General features: G+C 38.9%; 1 protein-coding gene across 1 annotated transcript in view; it reads left to right on the top strand.

Moving 5' to 3' along the window:
* The window catches only part of ATP8B1 (ATPase phospholipid transporting 8B1), a 77,471-nt gene extending 55,276 nt beyond the window's left edge, over window positions 1-22,195 (top strand). The window contains exons 16-27 of the mRNA XM_004379261.1: window positions 20-132; window positions 2,131-2,295; window positions 3,655-3,766; window positions 4,931-5,006; window positions 8,737-8,869; window positions 9,627-9,915; window positions 14,427-14,650; window positions 16,534-16,617; window positions 17,594-17,839; window positions 18,153-18,291; window positions 20,031-20,161; window positions 21,971-22,195. Of these exons, the coding sequence (XP_004379318.1) occupies window positions 20-132; window positions 2,131-2,295; window positions 3,655-3,766; window positions 4,931-5,006; window positions 8,737-8,869; window positions 9,627-9,915; window positions 14,427-14,650; window positions 16,534-16,617; window positions 17,594-17,839; window positions 18,153-18,291; window positions 20,031-20,161; window positions 21,971-22,195 (1,937 nt within the window). The remainder of the gene's footprint in view (window positions 1-19; window positions 133-2,130; window positions 2,296-3,654; window positions 3,767-4,930; window positions 5,007-8,736; window positions 8,870-9,626; window positions 9,916-14,426; window positions 14,651-16,533; window positions 16,618-17,593; window positions 17,840-18,152; window positions 18,292-20,030; window positions 20,162-21,970) is intronic.
* The last annotated feature ends 688 nt before the right edge of the window (window positions 22,196-22,883 follow it).

The following is a 22,883-nucleotide window of genomic DNA, read 5'->3' as shown; positions in this document are numbered from 1 at the left end:
TATTTGCTTTTCCTTCCAGTAAGAACCCCAGAAGGCACTATCAGGCTTTATTGTAAAGGTGCTGACACTGTAATTTATGAAAGGTTACATCGGATGAATCCTACAAAGCAAGAGACACAGGATGCCCTGGATGTAAGTGTCATGCTCACTCTTCGTGCCAAAGATTGTAAACTTACTTTGTAGTACTATCTTTCAACCTTGAGGGAAAGCTGTATGTTAAGTGCCAGCCCCTCCCTTGCCTGGGTGTAGTGGGTGGAAGGAGCACCAAAGTGGGAATGGCAGGCTGGGTTCCAGTTCTGCCCTGCTCTGACTTCCTGGGAAATGGCTGTGGTGCCTGCCCTTTCCCAGCGTCCATGTCTGCAGAGGCTGGAGGACTCACCCAGAGGAGTGGCATGCCTCTCCTCCAGTACCTTGAGTGAGCTACTTTACCATACCAAGCACACCAGACCAAGGGAAGAAAGCATTCATATATGACGTGTAATGACAAAGCAATGCATTAGATAATTGAGTTCTGATACCTTTGTTGGTAAATCAGTTTAGTCTTCACTACTGTAACTAGTTACCTTAGGAGACTGTATACTTAGTCTAGTGATGTTTCGATTACTCAGAATGTTTCTGGAACTTTCACTTTTGGAATTGCTTACCAATCTTTAATTGTTTTGGTTCTATAAAATGATGGCAGTGAGGTATGGTAGAGATCAGTCAGATCTGGAGTCCCATGTGTGCTTCTTTACTAGTTTTGTGTGATTGGAAAAAGTGGTTGATATATCATATGGAGCCCTGGTAGCACAGTGGTTAAGAGCTTGGCTGCTAATCGCCTGCTAACCAAGAGGTAGGCAGTTTGAATCCCACCAGCTGCTCCTTGGAAACCCTATGGGGCAGTTCTACTCTATCTTATAGGGTTGCTATGAGTCGGAATCAACTCAACAACAGCAGCAGGTGAGTTTGTTTGCTTATTTATATGATATGAATCATTAATTCCTAACATGAAAGAATGGGGGGATAGTTCTATCATGAAGGGTGGTTGCAAAGGAAAGCATCTTGCACAGTTCCCAGCAGGAGGTGCTTAACAAAGGGTAATTTCTTCCCTTTACTTTAAGGATGTGACAGATTGAGTTTTAGAACCAGTCAATGGTCCTTTAGAGAGAGGCCTAATGAATATGTTGTTTAATCAAGTGGGGTCACATTTTAAGACTGATGCTAAAGCAGTTAAAATGGATGAGTTCTCATGAGGATGTGAACAATGGCGATCTAATTAAATGAATGTAGAACCTTCTAAAAACTCTTTGAAAGTGAATGCTCAATTGGGTGAACCAATTCTTTTCTCTTAAAAAGACAAAATGTGACTATGAAATAATAAAACATTTTTACTGGTTCATATTTAAGCTATTTAAAAATGGTTTAAATCTTTTTACCATGAGAAATATTCCAGGTACTCTTTTTTATTTAAATGTTTTATTTCAGTTTTAATAGTGGCTCATGTGTTTGAGGAGCCCTGGTGGCACAGTGATTAAGAGCTTGTCTGCTAAGCAAAAGGTTGGCAGTTCGAATCCACCAGCTGCTCCTTGGAAACTCTATGGGGCAGTTCTACTCTGACCTGTAGGGTCACTATGAGTTGGAATATATTCGATGGCAGTAGGTTCATGTGTTTGAGAATTGATCGTAGAGACTAAGGCTTGGTTGAAAGTTCACAGTTGATTGGACTGTAACAGTTTGTAGGCACAGATTTATAAAGTTGTCAGGTCTGTGTTTACAAAACTCTTTGTGCCCCAAGGTAGCTGTCTTCATCTATTATGTTCTTAGTCATTAAAAGGAAAAGCTTTTCCTCACTCTAGTAACTTGATTCAGAGGAAAGATATACTTTCCTTTTAACTAATTGGGAAATAGTAGTACAGTCCTAGGACCCTAAGAATACTTAGAAAAACAAAGTCTCTTATAAAGTGAAGTTTAATCTCCTCTATAGAATATACAGCATTCATCATATTTCATGGTATTAATTCAAATGTAGTATTAAGTATTAATACTACATTAATTGAGTATTAATTCAAAGTAAGATTTCAGACTTACCTTGAATTGCTGAAAATTCTTCTTTTTTTTTTTGATTGGTGGCTTGTCTTTTAAATAAAACAGATGTTTGCAAATGAGACTCTGAGGACCCTGTGCCTTTGCTACAAGGAGATTGAAGAAAAAGAATTTGCAGAATGGAATAAAAAGTTTATGGCTGCCAGCGTGGCCTCAGCCAACCGGGATGAAGCTCTAGATAAAGTGTATGAGGAGATTGAAAAAGACTTAATAGTGAGTTTTAGTCTTAATAACTTTTCCGTTGATATTCTAAACAGAATTGGAAAGTTTACTATCTTATTTTTTGATCTCATGCTTGATAAGTAATTCTAATTTCAGTATTTGAAACTGGTACGATGGAACTAGATCATTTGAATTTCATTTCTCTAGCAAGCAAAGTAGAAGTATTGCCATTGTGTTGTTAGGTGTGATCAAGTTGATTCTGACTCATAGCGACCCTATGTATAACAGAATGAAACATTGCCCTATCCTGCACCATCCTCACAATAGTAGATGTGTTTGAGCCCATTGTTGCAGGCACTGTGTCATTCCATTTCGTTGAAGGTCTTCCTGTTTTTCACTGACCTTCTACTTTGCCAAGCATGATGTCCTTCTCCAGGGATTGGTCCCTCCTAATAACATGTCCAAAGTAGGTGAGAAGAAGTCTTGCTATCCTCACTTCAAAGGAGTGTCCTGACTATACTTCTTCCAAGACAGATTTGCTCGTTTTTCTGGCAGTCCTTGGTATATCCAGTATTCTTCACCAACACCAAAATTCAAATGCATCAATTCTTTTCTGGTCTTCCTTTTTCATTGTCCAACTTTTGCATGCATCTGAGGCAATTGAAAAGACTATGGCTTGGATCAGGCACACTGTAATCCTCAAAGAGACATCTTTGCTTTTTAACATTTTAAAGAGGTCTTTTGCCGCAGGTTTGCCCAGTGCAGCACGTCATTTGATTTCTTGACTGCTGCTTCCATGCCATTATGAGAAACCAAAAAAAAAAAAAAAACAGAAAACAGTAGGAGAAGGTCTAGTCCAATTCCATTATTTTTATATTTATATTATGTTAAAATTCATTATGATTTTTACAGTTACCAGCCAGAATATACTTATGACATTGTGGGAATGGCTGTAATGATTTACATTTATACTTTGCCAAACCTTGAAACAAGAAAAATCTACCATTTCTAAGTGAAATTTTCCAAAATTATGATACTTATTGCTTGTGGAGTTTAGATTAATGGAACGTGTTCGACAAGTCGCTAGCACTGGCCATTAACAAGAGGAACTGGCTTACGTCTGCGTATACCAGCATATGCACCTGAAAGTACATTTTTATTGTCCTTGATTTTGTACTTGGGTTTTTGCCTTGGTAAACGAAATAGTTCATACTTTAAGAGAAAATCTTTCAGCTGTTTGGTTTGCAGTGAGGATGCAACACCGCAGCCTTCCCTGTTAATGCTGGCCTTTGGCTCCAGGAGAGCATTAACTGAGGTGTATAATTAACCCTTCTTTTGTTTACAGGTTGGCAAACAGCAATGACAGGAAATTTCTGGCTTTTAATTCCTTTTTTTCAATGTGTATTCCAGCTGTTGGGGGCTACAGCTATTGAAGACAAGCTTCAGGATGGAGTTCCGGAAACCATTTCAAAACTGGCAAAAGCAGACATTAAGATCTGGGTGCTTACTGGAGACAAAAAGGGTAATTGATTGTGTAGGGAAGTGTCTCTGCTAATTCACAAATACTTACACCTGCTGTTTACCTTGCCTGAGAGGACCTTCTCAGACTTTCCATCCAGTTCACACCCTATCCATTGGGGATGGAGATGGTTTCCCTAAAGAGCCCCACTCAGTTATCCCAGCCCACCCTAAGTGCATCCTCCCCCCTGAACTTCCCCAGCAGCAGAGCTTACTCCTTATAATTCAGCTCCTGGTTATGTCCCTGACTTGTGATTAATCTCCTCTCTCCAGCCAGAGGTGGGCTCCCAACCCTTTTGTCCCCCCCACACTTTGCCATTTGTTGGACATGAAGTGAAACGATACTAAGTGCTGAAGAACTTTTGGTTTTTTTGCCTTGAAATTTTTAATTAAAACTTGATACTTCAAATTTGTAAATTGAAAGTTCAACATGTAGTTGTTGGATGTTGTACTTTACTCTGAAAGCTTCTCAGGGGAAACCAGATGATTTCTCTTGCTCTGTCTGATGTCATCAATGGGTGACACACTCTGAGAAGCTGAAGGAAACATAGCTCTGACTTTAAACAAATACCATTTGAGTGGTAATGGAAAAAGAGAGAAAGTCTTCATATAAATTTTTTTTTTTTAGCATGACAGTGGTTTAACAACATGAGCTAAGTGCATTTAGTACCTCAATGAACATTGATTTATTAAATAATCAATATATGTATTTGATAATATTAAAAAACAAAACAAAACAAAACAAACTCATTGCCATAGAGTCAACTCTGACTCAAAGTGACCCTATAGGACAAAGTAGAGCTGCCCGGTAGGATTTCCAGCACTGTAATCTGTATGGAAGCAGACTGCTGCATCTTTTTCCTATGGAGTGGATAGTGGGTTCGATCTGCTGAGCGCTTAACTGCTGCACCACACCTTATTTGATAATACAGCACATTTTATTACTTTAACATCTCATACCAGAATTTAACTTTCACTTATTTTATTACAGAAAGGTTTTTTTTTTTTTTTTTTTAATGTGGTTTCTGTACGTTACTATAGGAAAAACAATGTATTTGGTCAAATCTGGTTATATTCATTAATTGGAAAAAAAAATCATTCCTAGATAAAGTCAATTATTCAATTCTACAGTAGGAAAGACTTTTGACTTAATTTTATTCTGTTGTAGAAACTGCTGAAAATATCGGATTTGCTTGTGAACTTCTGACTGAAGACACCACGATCTGCTATGGGGAAGACATAAAGTAAGTAAAGGTCCTGCAGTATTATTGCAGCTCCTTTCTACAGACGAGAGTAGCTGCAGTAAACAACAGCAGATATGCAGAAACAGGAGCTAGAATATGCCCATGCGACAGTTTCCTTCACATTTAAATGAAGTAAGAGAACCAAGAATGGTTCAAGTTACAATAGTTGGTCTTACTTTGAGCAGATTTGCATTTTAAGAAAACTTGGGGCCTTTATTTGCCTTTTAGGGGCGATTTGTCTCCCCTCCCTTAGAAGTCTTTGAGGCTCACCTGCTACTTAAGGAAGTAGGCTTGTGATGTTACTAGCAAATTAATATGAATTATATTCATATATTGCCTTTTCTAGGAATTTTTTACCTTTTGAAAAAAAAAAATAACCCTTTGCCATCAAATCGATTCTGACTTATGGTGACCCCGGGTGTTACAGAGAACTGCCGCAGGTTTTCTTGGCTGTAATCTTTACAGAAGTACATCACCAGCCCTTTTCTTCTGCAATGCCACTGGGTGGGTTTGAACCACAAACCTTTAGGCTACCAACCAGTTGCAAACCGCTTATATGTCACTCAGGCTCCTCAAAAGAAAAAAAAAAAAAAAAAAAAAAACCCTGCCTGGAAAGAAATGTTTTGGTGGATTACGTCTTGGAGGTTATTTTCAGTCAGCCGAGATAGGATAGGGAGTCCTTGGGTGGTACGAACAGTTAACACGCTTGAGTCCTAACCAAAGGGTTAGAGGTTTGTGTCTACCCACGGACACCTTGAAAGAAAGGCCTGGTGATTTATTTCCAAAAAATTAGCCATTGAAAACCCTATGGAGCACAGTTCTACTCTGACACACTTGGGGTAACTAGTTACATCGGGCAGGCTTGGTATTTCAAACCTCAAATGACACTGAAACTTTCATTAGTCCTAAACCAGAGTCACAGCAAACCTGGAAATGTATAGTGAAAAGCTCTGTCTTGTTAGGAAGCTATAAATGTGCTGCACACTGTTACAATGATGTGTTTGCTGATGGGTTGATAGTTCCATTTATTCCTCAAACTCTTTTCTTACAACCCCTCCTTCAGGGTGTCACAAGGCCAAATGGAGCTATTACCACACATACTTGCCTAGTCTTGTAAGATGAGAGGGAATTGATGGTCGTTATTAGTCTTCTCTCTAATGGTGATGATAAAGCTTTTGTAAGTTGCTCCAGTAGGAGGCATGCTACTAAATTAGACAAGCAAAACCAGTGGCCTTCTAACTGGTCTTAGAATTTAAAGAGATAATTTCTGTTTGAATAAAGGCTCATAAACCACTCTTCTTTGCGCTTTCAACTTTTAATAAGTTGCAATAGACAAATAAATATAATATGTTTATTTAAGTAGTTTCTTGGTTTCAAGTAATTTGGTTAATTATCATATGGTTTTATTTCCTGTTGAACCTTAATAAAACTCTGCTCTCTCTTTCAAAAGTGTTGGAAGTTGGGCCCTGTGCTAAGATAAAATTTATGTGGTAGCAGATTTTATGATAGTGCTCATAGCCAAGTTTACCTTTATACAAAACCCCCCAAAAAACCAAACTCATTGTCATCATGTCAATTCCAACTCTAGTGACCCTATAGGACAGAGCAGGACTGCCCCATACGATTTCCAAGGAGCGCCTGGTGGATTTGAACTGCCAGTGTTTTTGTTAGCAGCCGTAGCTCTTAACAACTATGCCACCAGGGTTTCCAATATATATACAGAGAGGTGAATTATCTTTCTAGGTGGTTCCTAAAAGGACGGTTCCTGTACAATGGTTTGAATATATAACTATGTATTTTTTCTCTTCCAGTCTTTTAATGATTTGTCTTGATCACTCTTTATTTTCAAGTTGAAAATGAGAATTAAATTAATATGGTAAAAAGGGTAAGAGATACCTAATCTCTAGAAAGAACAGTGGTTCTCAAGGAGGAGCAGTTATGCCCTCTGGGGAACATTTGGCAGTGTCTGGAGACATAAGGTCACTATGAGTCAGAAGTGACTTGATGGCAACGGGTTTTGGAGACATTTTTGGTTGTCACAATAGGGGAGGGGCAGGTGCTACTGGCATCTAGTGGGTGGAGCCCAGGTATGCTGCTAAACATCCTATAATGCATGGGACAGCCCCCACAACAAAGATTTATCCAGCCCAAAATGTCAATAGTGCTGAGGTTGAGAAACTAGCTCTTGAAGGTGAAGAATAATGGCTGTGTGTGTGTGATGGGGAAAGTTCGCACCTGGGAGTTAAGAGACCTGAGTCCTTTTTCAAATTTCCCATCAGCTTGCTACAAGCAAGTCATGTCACTGCTTTTGGGCTTGGTTTCCTTATTTATCACATGAAGAGAGTAGACAAGACATTTAAGGTCCTGTCCACTCCCAAGTTCCATGACTCATTTTTATTATCACATGGATGTGTTACATTTGGTCTTCTCATTAATTTGTTGATAGAAAACAGAAAGAACTTTTCTGCCAAACATGTAAACTAGGGTTCGCCCCAGTGTATTAGAATTCAGATCAAGATTGTCTTCCTTCTGTTGCTTGTGAGCACATTTTCAACTGCCTCCTCCTTTGGCTGTCTTTGGAAAATATGAAGTGCCAAGAACATGGTGCCCCACGGTGGAGGAACCAAGACAGTAAGATTATACAGTTGATCCTTATTATTCATGGATTCTGTATTTGTGAATTTTCCTACTTGCTGAAATTTATTTGTAACCCCCAAATCAGTACTCACTGTGCGTTCCCAGTCATTCGTTCAGGGCAGTGAAAAATTTGAGTCACCTGTTGTGCACATTCCCAGCTGAGGTCAAGCAAGGCGACACTCTGCCATCTTGTTTTGGCTCTCATGTTGCTAACAAGTGTCCTCTTTGCAGCCTATTTAGTGCCATGGTTTTTGCTTTTTTTTTTGGTGATTTGACTGTTTAAAATGGCCACCAGGCAGAGTACTGAAGTGCTGCCTACTGTTCCTAACCACAAGAAGGCTGCGACGTGCCTTACAGAGAAAACAAGTGTGTTAAATACACTTCATTCAGGCGTGCATTAGAATGCTGTTGGCCATGAGTTCGATGTTAATGAATCAACAGCGTATATTAAATAAAGTGTCTTTAAGCAGAAACCCATTGCAGTTGAGTCGATTCCAACTGATAGTGACCCCATAACCAAAACTAAACCCGTTGTCGTTGAGTTGATTCCAACTCACAGCAACCCTATAGGACAGAGGAGAACTGCCCCATAGGGTTTCCAAGGAGCAGCTAGTGGATTCGAACCGCTGACCTTTTGGTTAGCAGCCAAGCTCTATACCACCAGGGCTCCAGCAACCCTATGGGACAGACTTAGAACTATAAATAGGGTTTCTAAGGCTGTAATCTTTATGGAGGCGGACTGCCACATCTTTCTCCCATGGAGCGGCTGGTGGGTTCAAACCACCAACCTTTCTGTTAGCAGCCAAATGCTTAACCACTGTGCAACCATCACTCCTTCGTTAAGCAGAAACACACATAACAAGGTTATGTACTGATCGGTTGGTAAAAATTCTGTGACCAGAGGCTCAGAGAAACCTAACCCTATGTTTCCTCTAGGTGCAGTGGTTCTGAATTTGCTAATTCAGTGTTCACGGTGACTTTATATAACATAACTACTTTACATAATGGGAATTGACTGCATGTCAGAATATCTCATGGTCAAGGGCCTGTTTATGCTCGTGTACTTTAAACACTTAAATTTGTTTTTCCCCAGTTCTCTTCTTCACACAAGAATGGAAAACCAAAGGAACAGATGTGGAGTCTATGCAAAATTTGCACCCCCAGTGAACGAACCTTTTTTCCCTCCTGGTGGAAACCGTGCTTTAATCATCACTGGTTCTTGGTTGGTATGTATCTTTAGCTTATCTGTGTCTTTGTCTCAAACTAAAGCAGTTCATTATGGCCCAGTTTTGGATGGTGTTACATATTAACTGCCAACTGAAAAATCTCTTACCCTATAAGTGAAAGTGCAGCTTCCCAAGTTTGAAACTTAGTATTATATATAAATGAAAGGAATTATACCAAACTGATAACACTGGTTTTCCTTTGCTTATCAATTAATGGGTAATTTTAATTTTCTTCTTTGCACATTTTCATATTTTCTAAATTTTTATAGTTTAGTATATTTGATACAGACAGTCCCCAAATTACGAATGAGTTCCATTCCTAAGTCTGTCTTTAAGGTGTATTTGTATGTCTGAACAGTTAAATAGGTTTGTATCTAACATCAGTTAGTCATATGTTTGTCTTAGTATATAGTGTACCTTTCTATGCATAAAAAACATTAAAGAAACACTTCCAGATGCACTAAAACATCTTTAACATAATAATACAGTTTATAATAATAATAATGTTTTGATGTACGTCGCAAAGTAGTACCCATTTGTTATTACGAACCATTGTACGTATCTTGAATTTTTAATATGATAGACTTTAAGTAGGTCGGACATTTGTAACCCAAGGACTGCCTATAATCAGAACAAAATAATCAATGATACAACCAACCCAATAGTTATTCTTCACATAATTGAAGTTTTGGGAATGGAAGGTTTCTTAATGTAAACATTAAAATGGTGGTAATCATTTCCTTCTCTGACTTCACAGAATGAAATTCTTCTAGAGAAAAAAGCAAAGAGAAGTAAGATTCTGAAACTGAAGTTCCCCAGGACAGAAGAGGAAAGACGGGTACGGACCCAAAGTAAAAGAAGGCTTGAAGCTAAGAAAGAGCAGCGGCAGAAGAACTTTGTGGACCTGGCCTGTGAGTGCAGTGCTGTCATCTGCTGCCGTGTCACACCCAAGCAGAAGGCCATGGTGGTGGACCTGGTGAAGAGGTACAAGAAAGCCATCACTCTGGCCATCGGAGACGGGGCCAATGACGTAAACATGATCAAAAGTGAGTCTCGTACAGACGGCCAGTGAGACCTGAACTGCTAAAGAGAAGAAATGGCAGGAATGTTTCTAGGGAAAGTTTTCTCAGATGTCATTGCATAGAGTTTCAGTGTTTTAATAAGAGGCACTTAACCATGATGACTAAGCCTGTGACCCACCCTCAGGAGGTTCACAGTCTAGCTAGTAGGAAAGCAGAAATGGCAATGGTACTCATAGAGTGCCAAGTAGAAGACTAATTCCATATGGTGGGTTCCTTGTTTCTTTCCTTCTTTTACATGTATTTTGGCTTTTTTTTCCTTTCATTCTTGTTGGTTCTCCTTCCATATTTCCTTAAGGCTTATTAAAAATCCTGATACTTAATAAGTTTTGCAAAAGAAACCATTCTGCTGAGTTCACCGTAAATTGTTGAACTCTCCCTGGTGTTGGTTTCGAGAATATATTCTCTCTCACCTTCTTCTTGAGTTTGGTAAATCTGTTGGAACTTCACCAGTGGGTGACCTGGTATGAGTTTAGAGGAACACGTTTGGCACTGAAGCACAACTCCAACGTGGTCTCACCCTACTTCTGATCTTCCTGGAAAACTGCCAGTGGATGTTTTGCCAAATGGAGGACCTGAGGTACCCACAAATGAAAGGATCAAGTCCAATCATGCAGAAACACAGTTGCACTGTTATTAAAGTATGCAGAACCAAGACCGGGACTCTCATCTGCACAGCTGAGTCCTGGTCCCTTTTTCCCCCTATACTATAAGGGAGTATCTTGTAATGAAAATGCCCAACTAGGGAGACCTGAATACTGTCCTTATTCTACTGCCAAAATGCCATGTCACTTGCAGCTTATCCTCTGAGGCCTCAGTTTTCTCATCTGAAAATGAGAAAATTATCTCTGCTGTCTCCTCCAGCTCTGTGATATTAAGATGAAATATTATATGAATATACATACATATATATGCATGCCCAGTTGTTCTGGTAACTTAAATGTGTTAAGTATTACTATACTTTTGATTCAGCCTATTTTGTGACTCATGGGCCTGTCTCTTTCTTTTCTTAGAGTCTCCTCCTCCTCTTCCTTGATACATACCAAGAACATTCCAACTTTATCTTCCTCAATGGGAGCCCACTACATGACGTATGGCTTCTTGCTTTTTTTATCCGTGCGTGTCTGTCTCTGTTGGCAGTGTACTTCCTCCTTACTGTCCTTGCCTGTGCTTGTCCTACCATACGAATGGCATTTCTTGTTCAGAATTAGATCTATTTCTTTCCTCTTTAGCCAGCGACAGTTTATTTTCTATCATGTACCCTTTAACATAACTAGCTGTGCTAAAAAGGATAAGTAACTTGAACATTATTTTTTTTTCAACTTGAATGTAGACTTCTAGATGCTGGGGTGGATTGTCTTGCAGATTTGCCATCTGATTATCTGACTTTAGCCTTAAAATTCTTCTGAGTTCACCAGTTAACAGTGAGAGGGATCAAGAAAACTCATCATAGATAACCTTACAGAGGCTTTAACTTAAGGAACATCCAGGAGTCCTTGGGTGGCACAAATAGTTAAGTCCTTGACTACTAACTGAAAGGTTAGTGGTTTGAACCCAACCCAGAGGCACATCGGAAGAAAGGCCTGGCAATCTGCTTCTGAAAGATCACAGCCTTGAAAAAACTATAGAGTGTAGTTCTACTCTGTAACACACGGGGTTGTCATGAGCCAAAATCGACTCAATGGTAACTGGTTGTTGTTGTTTGTTTTTTGTGGAGCATCCATTTTTAATGAAAATGAAGGAAATTCTGAGGTCTCCTTGGAAGTTAGTAGGGTTATTCAAGTAATGTTAGTGCCTTTTTGCACTTTGTAAAAGGTTTAATTTCTTTCGATTGCATCAAGAGCAATATACAGACAGAAATTGTTATTCATAAAGAAGTGTAGTGTAAAGTCAGGTGTCAAAAAAAAAAAAATCCTACCATTTGCTGACATGTTTCCTGTTTAGCATATGATCAAAAGTAATTATAAACAAAAGTAAGTCTTGCTACAGACGGCCAGTGAAACTGAATCACTTAAGAAAAGAAATAGCAGGAACGTTTATTACGTAGTCCCACAAAGATGTTCGAAGCAACCGACCATATATTTGCCCCTAACAAGAATCCAAGGATGCTCATGGGCTGCCTTCTCCCTGCACCTAAGAATGTCTGTGGGCTGGGTAGGTGTGGTCTCTTCTTGGTCTGAGACTCTGAAAACATACATGTAGCAGGAAGAAGATGAGATAAAGGCGAAAGGACTTGAGGAAATGATTGTTTTTTTAGGGAACTGTGATGGTGTACCTAGCAGTGAAAAGTCACTTGGGTGACTCAGCTACCAACCGAAAGGTTGGTGGTTCAAGTCCACCCAGAGGCACCTTGGAAGAAAAGCCTGGTGAGCTACTTCTAAAAAATCAGCCATTGAAAACCCCATGGAGCACAGTTCTACCCTGACACACATGGGATTGCCATCAGTCATCATTGACTCGACGGCAACTGGTTAATTGGGGCCTAGCAATGAGGCATTTGAGTTCACATTTGGAACTTCAAGAAAATCTAGGTGCCTATATTTAGATTTTGGAGAAGGACCATGATGCTTTATAGATCATCTGTTCAGTTGCCTTTAATTACCCAGTGAACTGTGACAGTGTTCATTTCACATATTTTCCTTGGTCTGCTCAGTGGAAAGTTTAGGCTGCATGCCAGTGCCTATGGCAAGGGCTCTTCTTCCATAGCCCAACAGCCAAGACAGAATCTCAACCCTTCCTTCTGCTGCATGTTCAGAAAAAAGAAGGCTGTGGTTTGGGAGGTAAGAGCAGTCTGGCAACCACAAATGGTCATAAGGACTGTTTGTATGTTTTGAAAGGAGACATCATTATTGAATGAGATACATTTTATTTTTTAGAACTGCAACGTGTTGTTGAAAACTTTTAGGTTTGGACAGGTTACTTAAGTTATCCCTGAATTTGCCAAACCTTGTGTTCTGCAACTCGGGCAGGGCTTTTGAAGCTTCCTTTAGTCAGTGACTCTGCTGAGTTGGCAATCACTTCTCCGGGGCTGAGTAATAATAGGTTGTGTTTTCTAACATGTTTTTTCCTAATTTATCTCAGTATCTGTCTTTGCTTTTGTGGCTTTCAAGACCTACATAAAATTTTAATTCACTAATGTGAAAAGGTTATTTAATGACTATTAGAAGAATGAATCAGATTGTGACTTTTTTTTAATCCATTCTAGAAAACTTTTGCCCAAAAAATTGTGTGTCTTAAGGTCATGGGTGGGCCATGAATAAGCCTTGGAAAGTTTAATAGTGTCTTAGTTAAAACTTTCTTGATTACAAGTATCAGAGAACAACTAAAGCTACCTTAAGAAAAGAAGGAATTTATAATAAAGTTACATAGATGTCTAATGACACCCAAGAGGCCAGGCCTCAAGAAAATGCTGGAACTGCACCAGGAATCCAGAGTCTATCTGTCTGTCTGTCTCTCTCTTTCTCTAGACTACTTTATTTCTCTGCCCCTCAAAATCCCTCAGAAATAAATTTATCTGACTCATAGCTCAAAATTTGTGTATTAGTATTACACACACACTAACTCACTACCTGAATCCTAATTTCCAAATGCCAAGAAAAAGACAGATTTGCCCACCTTGGGTTTTCTGTCAATTAGGGTTTAGGTCAGGAAACAGACCACTCTAGGTATTTTAAGTAAGAAGTTATTTAATACAGGGAATTGGGTGCTTATAAGGTCTGGGTAGATTGAAAAAAGGTCTAGGCTGAGTGTGTTTCTAAGCTTTGGGTCATTCTTCAGAGGAGCTTCTACCTTTGAGGGTCCTCTGAAGAACGTCTCAGTTGAGAAGACTTTGCATTTGCCCATCAACATCCAGCAGGCTGGGGAATGGATATGAATTCTGCTGTAGAAACTGCCAAGAAGAGAAGGGAAGGAATGCTGGGCTCTGATTCACTTTTCCATTCTAAACCACTTGTAAGTGTGCCCAAGTGGTGGAACCGATTCACAAAGGCAACCTAGCTGCAAGGGAGTCTGGGAAGTGTGGGGTTTTAAATTTGCTTCTCAACCTCTCCAATTAGAACAAACGTGGAATTGTGGTTGAGAGACCCAATTTGTAATATCTGCCCATGGTTGACTTGGCTGTGGCTAGGCAGGCAAGGACACACAGTGTAAACATAGGTGCCTGGGGCTCACCCTGTGAAAGGGAAGGATGGCTTGCAGCCTGGGCAGATAATCCAAATGGAATTCACCACCCACATGAGATCCTTTCACAAATATTTAGGGAGTTCCTACCGTGTGCTCTGTTTAGCAAGTTGTACCTGTGACTTTGAGTTGAGTTCAGAAGCTGGAGGTGTGGGACTGTGAGCAAGAGCCTTTGTATTTATTGTTCCATGAAAATCTGTCTTTGTTTTTGATTTGCTGTTGAAATATTTTTATTATCTCGATGTTTTCTCTTAAAAATAGGCTTATGATTCACAGTATCTTCTCCCTCTGCCCAATAGCTGCCCACATCGGTGTTGGAATAAGTGGACAAGAAGGCATGCAGGCTGTCATGTCGAGTGACTTTTCCTTTGCTCAGTTCAGATACCTGCAGAGATTATTGTTGGTACATGGTCGGTGGTCTTACATCAGAATGTGCAAGTTCCTACGATACTTCTTTTATAAAAACTTTGCATTTACTTTGGTTCACCTCTGGTACTCCTTCTTCAATGGGTATTCTGCACAGGTAATAGAACTTTTTTTTTTTTTTTTTTAATGAGTAAAGCTCATTTCTTAATAAAACTGTTAGATCTGAAAAAATAAATTTGTTTCTTCTCTATATTGCAGTTTTGGTGCTGTATCGTCTTATGGTTGGGGCATGGATTAATTAAGATTATGGAATATTTTTCTAAATTGTTTCTGGTGCGTTAGCAATATTTTATTTTGCATTCAGAAAGGGGGAATTTATTTAGGTGTCTGTGTCTCCACCTTAGTTTTTTTTCCCCCACACTTTACTTTACCATTAAGAATAGTAATAATACATTATTCAGCTTGGAAAATATAAAATTATATTGTGACCAAGGCTAAAGAGATTATATACATTTTGGAGAATCACAGATCTATTATTATATCTCGGTTGTTGTTTTGTGTTTTGTGTTTTGCTGAAATGGGAGTGGAGGATGTATCTAATATGTTAAAATGGTGCTGTAGGAGAAAAATATCATTAATTAAAAAACAGACCTAAGTCAGTGCCTTTGGTTGCCCAAACTTCCTTGATGCTATATTGTAGACGAATGGTGTCAGAGGATCCTCAGAAACTGAGGGCCAGTGGAGACCTTAATTAGGGACGATTCTCCTCCTGTTTCTGTACAGGACTGTGTATAACTGTTGGTCCTGAGAAAGCTCATTTCCTCTTGTACCACCCACTGCAATGGTATGTGCACACTGCCTGCTCATCTCTTCAGAAATATATTATTTTAGAATCAGTCAAATTCTGCTTTACAAGTGTTTTAATGGAAATGCTGGACTTGCAAAATAGAAGTAAAGAAAATTTGAATGAGACTTGATTTTGAACCAGTTTTTTATTTTATGAATTCTGATTTGTTAATAGGAGTGCTGGTGGCACAGTGGTTAAGTGTTAAGGCTGCTAACCAATAGGTCAGCGGTTCGAATCCACCAGCTGCTCCTTGGAATTCCTGTATGGCAGTTCCACTCTGTCCTCTAGGGTTGCTATGAGTCAGAATCGACTCAACGGCAGCAGGTTTTTTTGTTTGTTTTTGTTTAATTTGTTAATAAAGGAATATAAAATGATGAACACTAACGTGTTTTCCAGCCATATTCAAATAAAATATTTGACAACTTTTGGAAAAAAGCCCTGGTGATTTACTTTAAAAAAATCAGCCATTGAAAACCCTATTGGGCACAATTCTATTCTGACACACATGGGGTCTCCATAAGTTGGAATTGACTGCACAGCAATTGGTAAAACCAACAACTTTTGGAGTGTGTTGCTCACTTCCTTTGAGGGAAAATTCATTTCTGTGGAATGGTCTTTTGTTCTGTCCTTTCCATAGAAACGGACTTATATCTTCTACAGGTATAGGTGATGGATGTTTGCCCTGGCAATAGAAGTCTCCATTTGGGCTGGGGAATCCCTGCAGGCTTATAACTTTTCTCTGAGGAAGCAGATAAGCGTGTGTCAATGAGGCTGACAGCATTTTTTTTTTTTAATTTTATTGTACTTTAAGTGAAAGTTTACAATTCAAGTTAGTCTCTCATACAAAAATGTATACATACATTATTATGTGACCCTAATTGCTCTCCCCGTACTGTGACAGCACAGTTCTCCTTTCCACCTCTGATTTCTTGTGTCCATTCGACTAGTTCCTGACCCTCTCTGCCTTCTCATCTCACCTCCGGACGGGAGCTGCCCATTTAGTCTCATATATCTACTTGACCTAAGAAGCACATTCTTCATAAGTATCATTTTATGTCCCATAGTCCAGTCTAAACTTTGTCTGAAGAGTTGGCCTCAGTAATGGTTTTAGTTCTGAGTTGACAGAGAGTCTGGGGGTCATGCTTTGACAGCATTTCTTTGTTGGTGACAGACTCTGTGTCCTCCCCCGACAGGCGGCGTATGAGGACTGGTTCATCACCCTCTACAATGTGCTCTACTCCAGCCTGCCCGTCCTCCTCATGGGCCTCCTCGATCAGGTGGGAGCCTCATTCAGAGAGGGACACACTTGGATGGACTGATGGCCACTTAGAGACGTTAAAAGCAAATACTTCAATGCATTCTTTTGGTTTTTACTTCTTTTTGAGTAAAGCCCATTATAATTTCCTTGTCAGGCAACAAGGGTAACTGCTGTGCTTCTTGTTTTATAGTAAAAAAAAAAAAAGGGGGATTTCTGGAACTGTGTTGAATTCATTGACAAAAGAGTTTATTATCTTCCCTTAGGACACCAAGACTTTATTATTAAGACACTTTACAGTATGGTATTTCTCTATAATAATGACTTACTCATTTTTAAAAAAAATACTATTTTATTGTGTTTTCAGTGAAGGTTGACACAGCAGTTTAGGGTCCCAGTCAACAATTTCTACACAAGCTCTTCAGTGACATTGGTTACATTCTTCACAATGCATGAACATTCTCATTATTTCCATTCTGGTTGTTCCATTTTAAGTTAATTCATTTTTAAAGTAAATTATTTTAACACTTTCCAAAGTTTATGTGTTTAATTCCCAAATTAGTCTACATTTTATCTAATAGCAATTCTTAGAGAAAGGGCTTTTCAATGAATAAAAAGAATAATTTTGGAATTAACTCATCAACTTGTATGTAAAAATATTTTCCCGAAGAATTTAAAACAGTATGTATTCTTTGGAAGTAAACATAATCTCCCTACATTTTATCTGCCATTACTAATTTGTTTTCTTTCCATATATAGCAAAATAATAAGCGTTTCCCTAGCCCCTCTCTGAATTAAATATCAAATAATTGTGGAATAAAGTAATGAAGCTGATCTCTACACTCTGAAAATATTGCAGGGTTTATCATCTTGTTCAGGTTTTGCCTTCCTAAAATTTAACTGCAAGTTGAATCTCTTTGTAAGATATAAATGGTCCTGTATCTCTGTACCTAAGCCTGCTTAATGATACACAACTCTAATTTTGTTTTCCTTTTAAGGATGTGAGTGACAAACTGAGCCTCCGATTCCCTGGGTTATATGTTGTGGGACAAAGAGACTTACTATTTAACTATAAGAGGTTCTTCGTAAGCTTGTTGCATGGGGCCTTAACATCGATGATCCTCTTCTTCATCCCTTTTGGAGCTTACCTGCAAACGATGGGACAGGACGGAGAGGCCCCTTCAGACTACCAGTCTTTTGCTGTCACAATTGCCTCTGCTCTTGTCATGACCGTGAATTTCCAGGTACATGGTTTTAGTAGATCGTACTCAGTATCTTTTGGCACCTGTGTTTCTGCACATAGGCTAGTCTGACTCCCCGTTTCCCTCCAACTTTCACTCTTTCCTCTGCCACTTTACCAAATATGAGTGCTATTTTCATCCTTTTTACCAAGCACGTTTCCTTTTTCTTGCCTAAGCCAATGATAGTTTCTGATTGTTCAGTATTCAAGCCAAATCATGCCTAAATTGCTAAATTCTGTTTTCAGAATTCTTAGATCCTTTATTCCTTGCCAGCTCCCCAAAATGAGTGCTCTATTTTTCTCTGATTTCCCAACAGATTGGCTTGGATACGTCTTACTGGACTTTTGTGAATGCTTTTTCAATCTTTGGAAGCATTGCACTTTATTTTGGCATCATGTTTGACTTCCATAGTGCTGGAATACATGTTATCTTACCATCTGCATTTCAATTTACAGGTTAGTATTTTCTAAATTCCAAAACTAAATGTACAGGAAAATGTCATTAGTGTAGATTTTGACTTAACTTCTGAATAAATAAAAAATACAAAAAGTGTAAATTATTGCTAATGAAAATTAGTGTCCTGATTGGAAATTGAGTGGTGATGGTGGGTTGGAAGGGTAGTAACGTGGTGGGAGGAAAGCAAGTTAAAATAACTTTAAGATATAATTTTGCATCTGTTAAATTAGACAAAATATTTTTCCCCCATAAAACTTACATTGATACGTAATTGGGAAATTAAGTATACATTCATCTTAATCTTTCCTAAACATAATCTGGAAATAATAATGAACTATAAACTCTTCATACCTTTTGACCCAATATTTCCACTTGTGGAAAACATAATATCCTAAGACTAAACACACCACATTTTGAAAAGGTAATTTGTACAATTCTACCACCACAAGATTTGTAATTGTTTAGAAAGGAAACAACTGAAAGACCTAAGAATATTAAATTAGCTAATCAAACTATGAAATATCAATACAATGGAATTCTAGAACTCTAAAGTGGGTTTTATCATTGGAAATAAGTATGTGAAGTAATAAGTAAACTGATAGGAAACAAAATAGTTCTGTGACCAGTGACTACTGCTGTATAAACTATATGACATAGTGACAAATGCCAGAAGTCAATTTGAACTGATAGAAATATTTGGAATTTATGAGCTTCCTATTTTGAATAGAGTAGCTTGGATTCATAAGGAGAAGACTCCCCATAAACTAGTTTCCCTGTAAAAAAAATTAGTTTTTTTTTAATGACCAGTGGTAGGTTGTAAAAACACTTGCTATGGTATCCCTTTTCTTCTTGGGATGGAACAATTTTTTTTTTTTTTTAATGATTGTGTTTTTCTTTATTGACTGTTTTTAGAATTTAGCACCCAGGGCCTTAGAATATTCCCACAGGAACTATTGTTAAATACATACACATTTAGCACTATAAAGACCACATTTAAAAAATAAAAGCCATTATTTCTATAAACTTATAGTGTAAGTACATAAAACATTCTGATAAGTTTGGTTATAGAAGATGTTAATGACAAATTTTAAATTGGATAATATATTTGGTTGCCTAATTGTATTATAAAATTGAACTATTACTTTCTAGCAGCTGAATTGTGTTGGAGAAAGCTGGGGTGCTAGTCAGAGGGACATGGGTTTTAATTCCAGGGTTGCTATGCTAGTTCTATTACCTTAGGCGAATTTCTTAACTTCTCCAAGACTCGATTTCCTTATGCGGCAAACAGAATTATACCCACCTGTCAGAGTTGATTAAATCACCTGATCCGTATAAAATAACCAAGTCTGAGGCCTAGCACACAAATAGTGGTGGCAGCTATTATTAATATTTTAGAGTTTCAAATTAAAACTATAAAGTACTTTTTAAATTCCTGAAAAAAAATAGAGATACAGATTTGCCCGGTTTTGCATTTTTAATCAATGCAATGTGAACATACTTTCTTTTTTCCTTATTTTTTTGATTGTGTACACCTGCCTTGTTCTAAAGAGTTTACCTTCCTAATTTTGCTTTGCTTAGTTGGATTTTAAAATGTTCATTCCTTGAGCAGTGATGGGGTGTTTTGGGAAGGCCAATGTGGTTGTAACACTTTATCATAGTCTACTTATGGATTATGGAATATTAACTACGCCCTTAGGCTTAAAGGACTGCTGTTACTCATTCTTCATGTCCTTTGCAGGTACTGCTGCAAATGCTCTGAGACAGCCGTATATCTGGTTGACCATCATCTTGACTGTTGCGGTGTGCTTACTGCCCGTCATTGCCATACGTTTCTTGTCAATGACAATTTGGCCATCAGAAAGTGATAAGGTATATAGAAAGTCAGTCTTCCCCAACTCTGAGTGTCCTACACAGAAACCAAAGCATTTCCCAAGAGCAGCTTTCCTGCAAAATTGTAAGCTCATGGGACGTGTAGTAGAATGTTTCTTACACCTACTTCTCTTTCTTTAACTCTGTTTTACAAATAGGTCTTTGGGATTAGGGTTATCTTTTTATTTTGAAAGTTATCAAATGTAAACAAAAAGAGAGAACAGGATAATGAACTGCCATATAATCTATCCCCTCAACTTAACAATTATAGTATTAACATTTTGCCATGCAAATAGGTTGGAGTTTTTTCTTTATCTAAAGAAAAATGTCACCTCCTATAGTAGGATCCTGTTAGGTATAAGTATAGTAGGTATAACAGAAAGCCATAACTCAGAATGGCTCAATAATAAACAATGTATCACCTCAGCTCACATAACAACTAACAGACTTCAGACTCAGTTGATTTAATATTGTCAAAAAGGACTCAGGTTGTTTGCATCTCTCCCCTCTGCCATCTTCACTATTAGCTTCACCTTGAAGCTGGAAGCAAGATGGCGTCAGTAGTTTCTAGTATCACATCCTGGCATGTCAATATCCAGGGAAAGACAAGAGACTGACTGGTCTGTAGCTTTCCCTTGGGAGCCTCAGAACTTGTCACAGAAGGGCCCCAAGCACACTTTCCTCACGTCTCATTAGCCAGAATTTTCTATCACATGCCCATTCCTAGCCTAGTACCTAATTCATTGCTGTTTAGACAATTCTGACTCATAGCGACCCTATAGGACAAAGTAGAACTGCCCCATAGGATTCAAACCACCAACCTTTAGGTGAAGAGCCAAGCACTTAACCTGGCAAGAGAAACCAATCCATCCCACCCCTGGGAATGGCCTCTGCTTCCTAGAAGAAAGGTAGTTGTGTTGTTAGTTGCCATTGAGTTAATTCCAACTCTTGGTGACCCCACGTGTACAGAGTAGAGCTCACTATAGGTTTTTCAAGACTGTGACCTTTCGGAAGCAGATTGTCGGGCTTCTCTTCTGAGTTGCTTCTGGGTAGGTTCGAACCTTCAGCCTTTTGGCTAGAGTCGAGTACTTAACCCCATTTGCACCCTCTAGTGACTCCATTTGGTGTATGAAAATCAGTTTCTTTCGAAAGCAAGAGTAGATGGTAGGTAGGCAACCTTCAGGAGCCCCAAGATCTCCCTTTCCCAGTGACAAGAATACACAAGTAGCAATAAGGAAAAGAAAGATAGAGTTTTCTCTTTAGTTATATCTTATACTAGTCTGCCTGGTAAATTGGAAGGAGCACTAGCTTAGAAGGAGAGGGGATTTTGGCTTGCCATGTTCTAGCTCTGTAACCTTGGAAAAGTGACTTATCCCCTCTTATCTCTCAATGTCCTCATCTATAAAGTAGGGATAGTGATAACCAAAAACCAGTTGCCATTGAGTCAGTTCCCACTCATGGCTATTCCGTGTGTGTAAAAGTGGAAATGCTTCATAGGGTTTTCAGTGGCAGATTTTTAAGAAGTAGATCGCCAGGCCTTTCTTTCGAGGCGCCTCTGGGTGGACTTGAACTTCCAACCTTTTGGTTAGTAGCCTAGCCCATTAACAGCTTGCACCAAACAGGGATTCGAGGGATGGTGACAGTGGCCTCAAAATGAAACAGATGTGGGGAGAGCCTGGTGCAGGTACTCCATCAACCTTAGATCCTTTCCACCTCCTTTTGGCCAGGCTTCCTCTCTGTCACAGACCTTTACTTTCATTCAGTCATCCAGTTATTTTTAGCCTGTACCTGCCTTTCTGCCTTTGACAGATCCACAAGCACCGCAAGCGGTTAAAGGCCGAGGAGCAGTGGAAGAGCCGGCACAAAGTGTTCCGCAGGGGAGTGTCCTCGCGGCGTTCTGCCTATGCCTTCTCGCACCAGCGGGGCTACGCGGACCTCATCTCCTCAGGGCGCAGCATCCGCAAGAAGCGGTCCCCACTGGACGCAATAATAGCGGATGGGACTGCAGAATACAGGCGAACTGTGGAGAGCTGAAGAATTCGCCTCAAAACCACCTTTAGTGAAACAGTTACACGAAGGAAATGTATATTTTTTTATTGAAAGACTCTCAGGACTTTTTTTTTTAATGAATTTGTCACAAGGATGCTGAAGACAATAACCTTTATAAAATCAACTACTTGGATTGGACTATTAAGCAATAGCAAAGCCGAGGATACCTTTTTTAAAAGTCCTGTTATTCACCTGTTTATGTTCATTCTGATCCAAAGGGAACCTTATAAGCCAGTCTCAATCCAGGACAACAGAATTAGAAAACGTCTTCGTTTTCCATTCAAATGGAATGGCAGTATAACGTTATAATTTTCCTGTCTGTGATCTTCAGCATGAATTTCCAAGAGGCTCCTTTTTTCCTATAGGCCATCTTGTTCACTAAGATTTTTATTTTTAATGGTAATAATGAACAATTCATGAATGTTGATCACCTGCAAGCCCTTAATGATCCAGTGAGTTCTTCAGTGTTGATCATGGGCTTCATGGTTTTATGTTGTCATAGTGGTTTAATAATTCAGTTCAATCAAGAAAAATTACTTCAAATTCGTTAAGGGTAAGGTTTCAATCTGTTTCTGTTTATTACCAGGTTAAAACAGCACATTATAAACTTTACTCTGACGGCCAGATATTATTTCAGCAACTTCCTGTAGTACCTGTACTAGCAAGTGATTTT

This window comes from Trichechus manatus, unplaced genomic scaffold (assembly GCF_000243295.1).
Source record: "Trichechus manatus latirostris isolate Lorelei unplaced genomic scaffold, TriManLat1.0 scaffold00063, whole genome shotgun sequence".
Lineage (NCBI taxonomy): Eukaryota > Metazoa > Chordata > Mammalia > Sirenia > Trichechidae > Trichechus > Trichechus manatus.
Note: the sequence above shows the minus strand (reverse complement) of the source record. Positions and strands in the feature narration are given on the sequence as shown.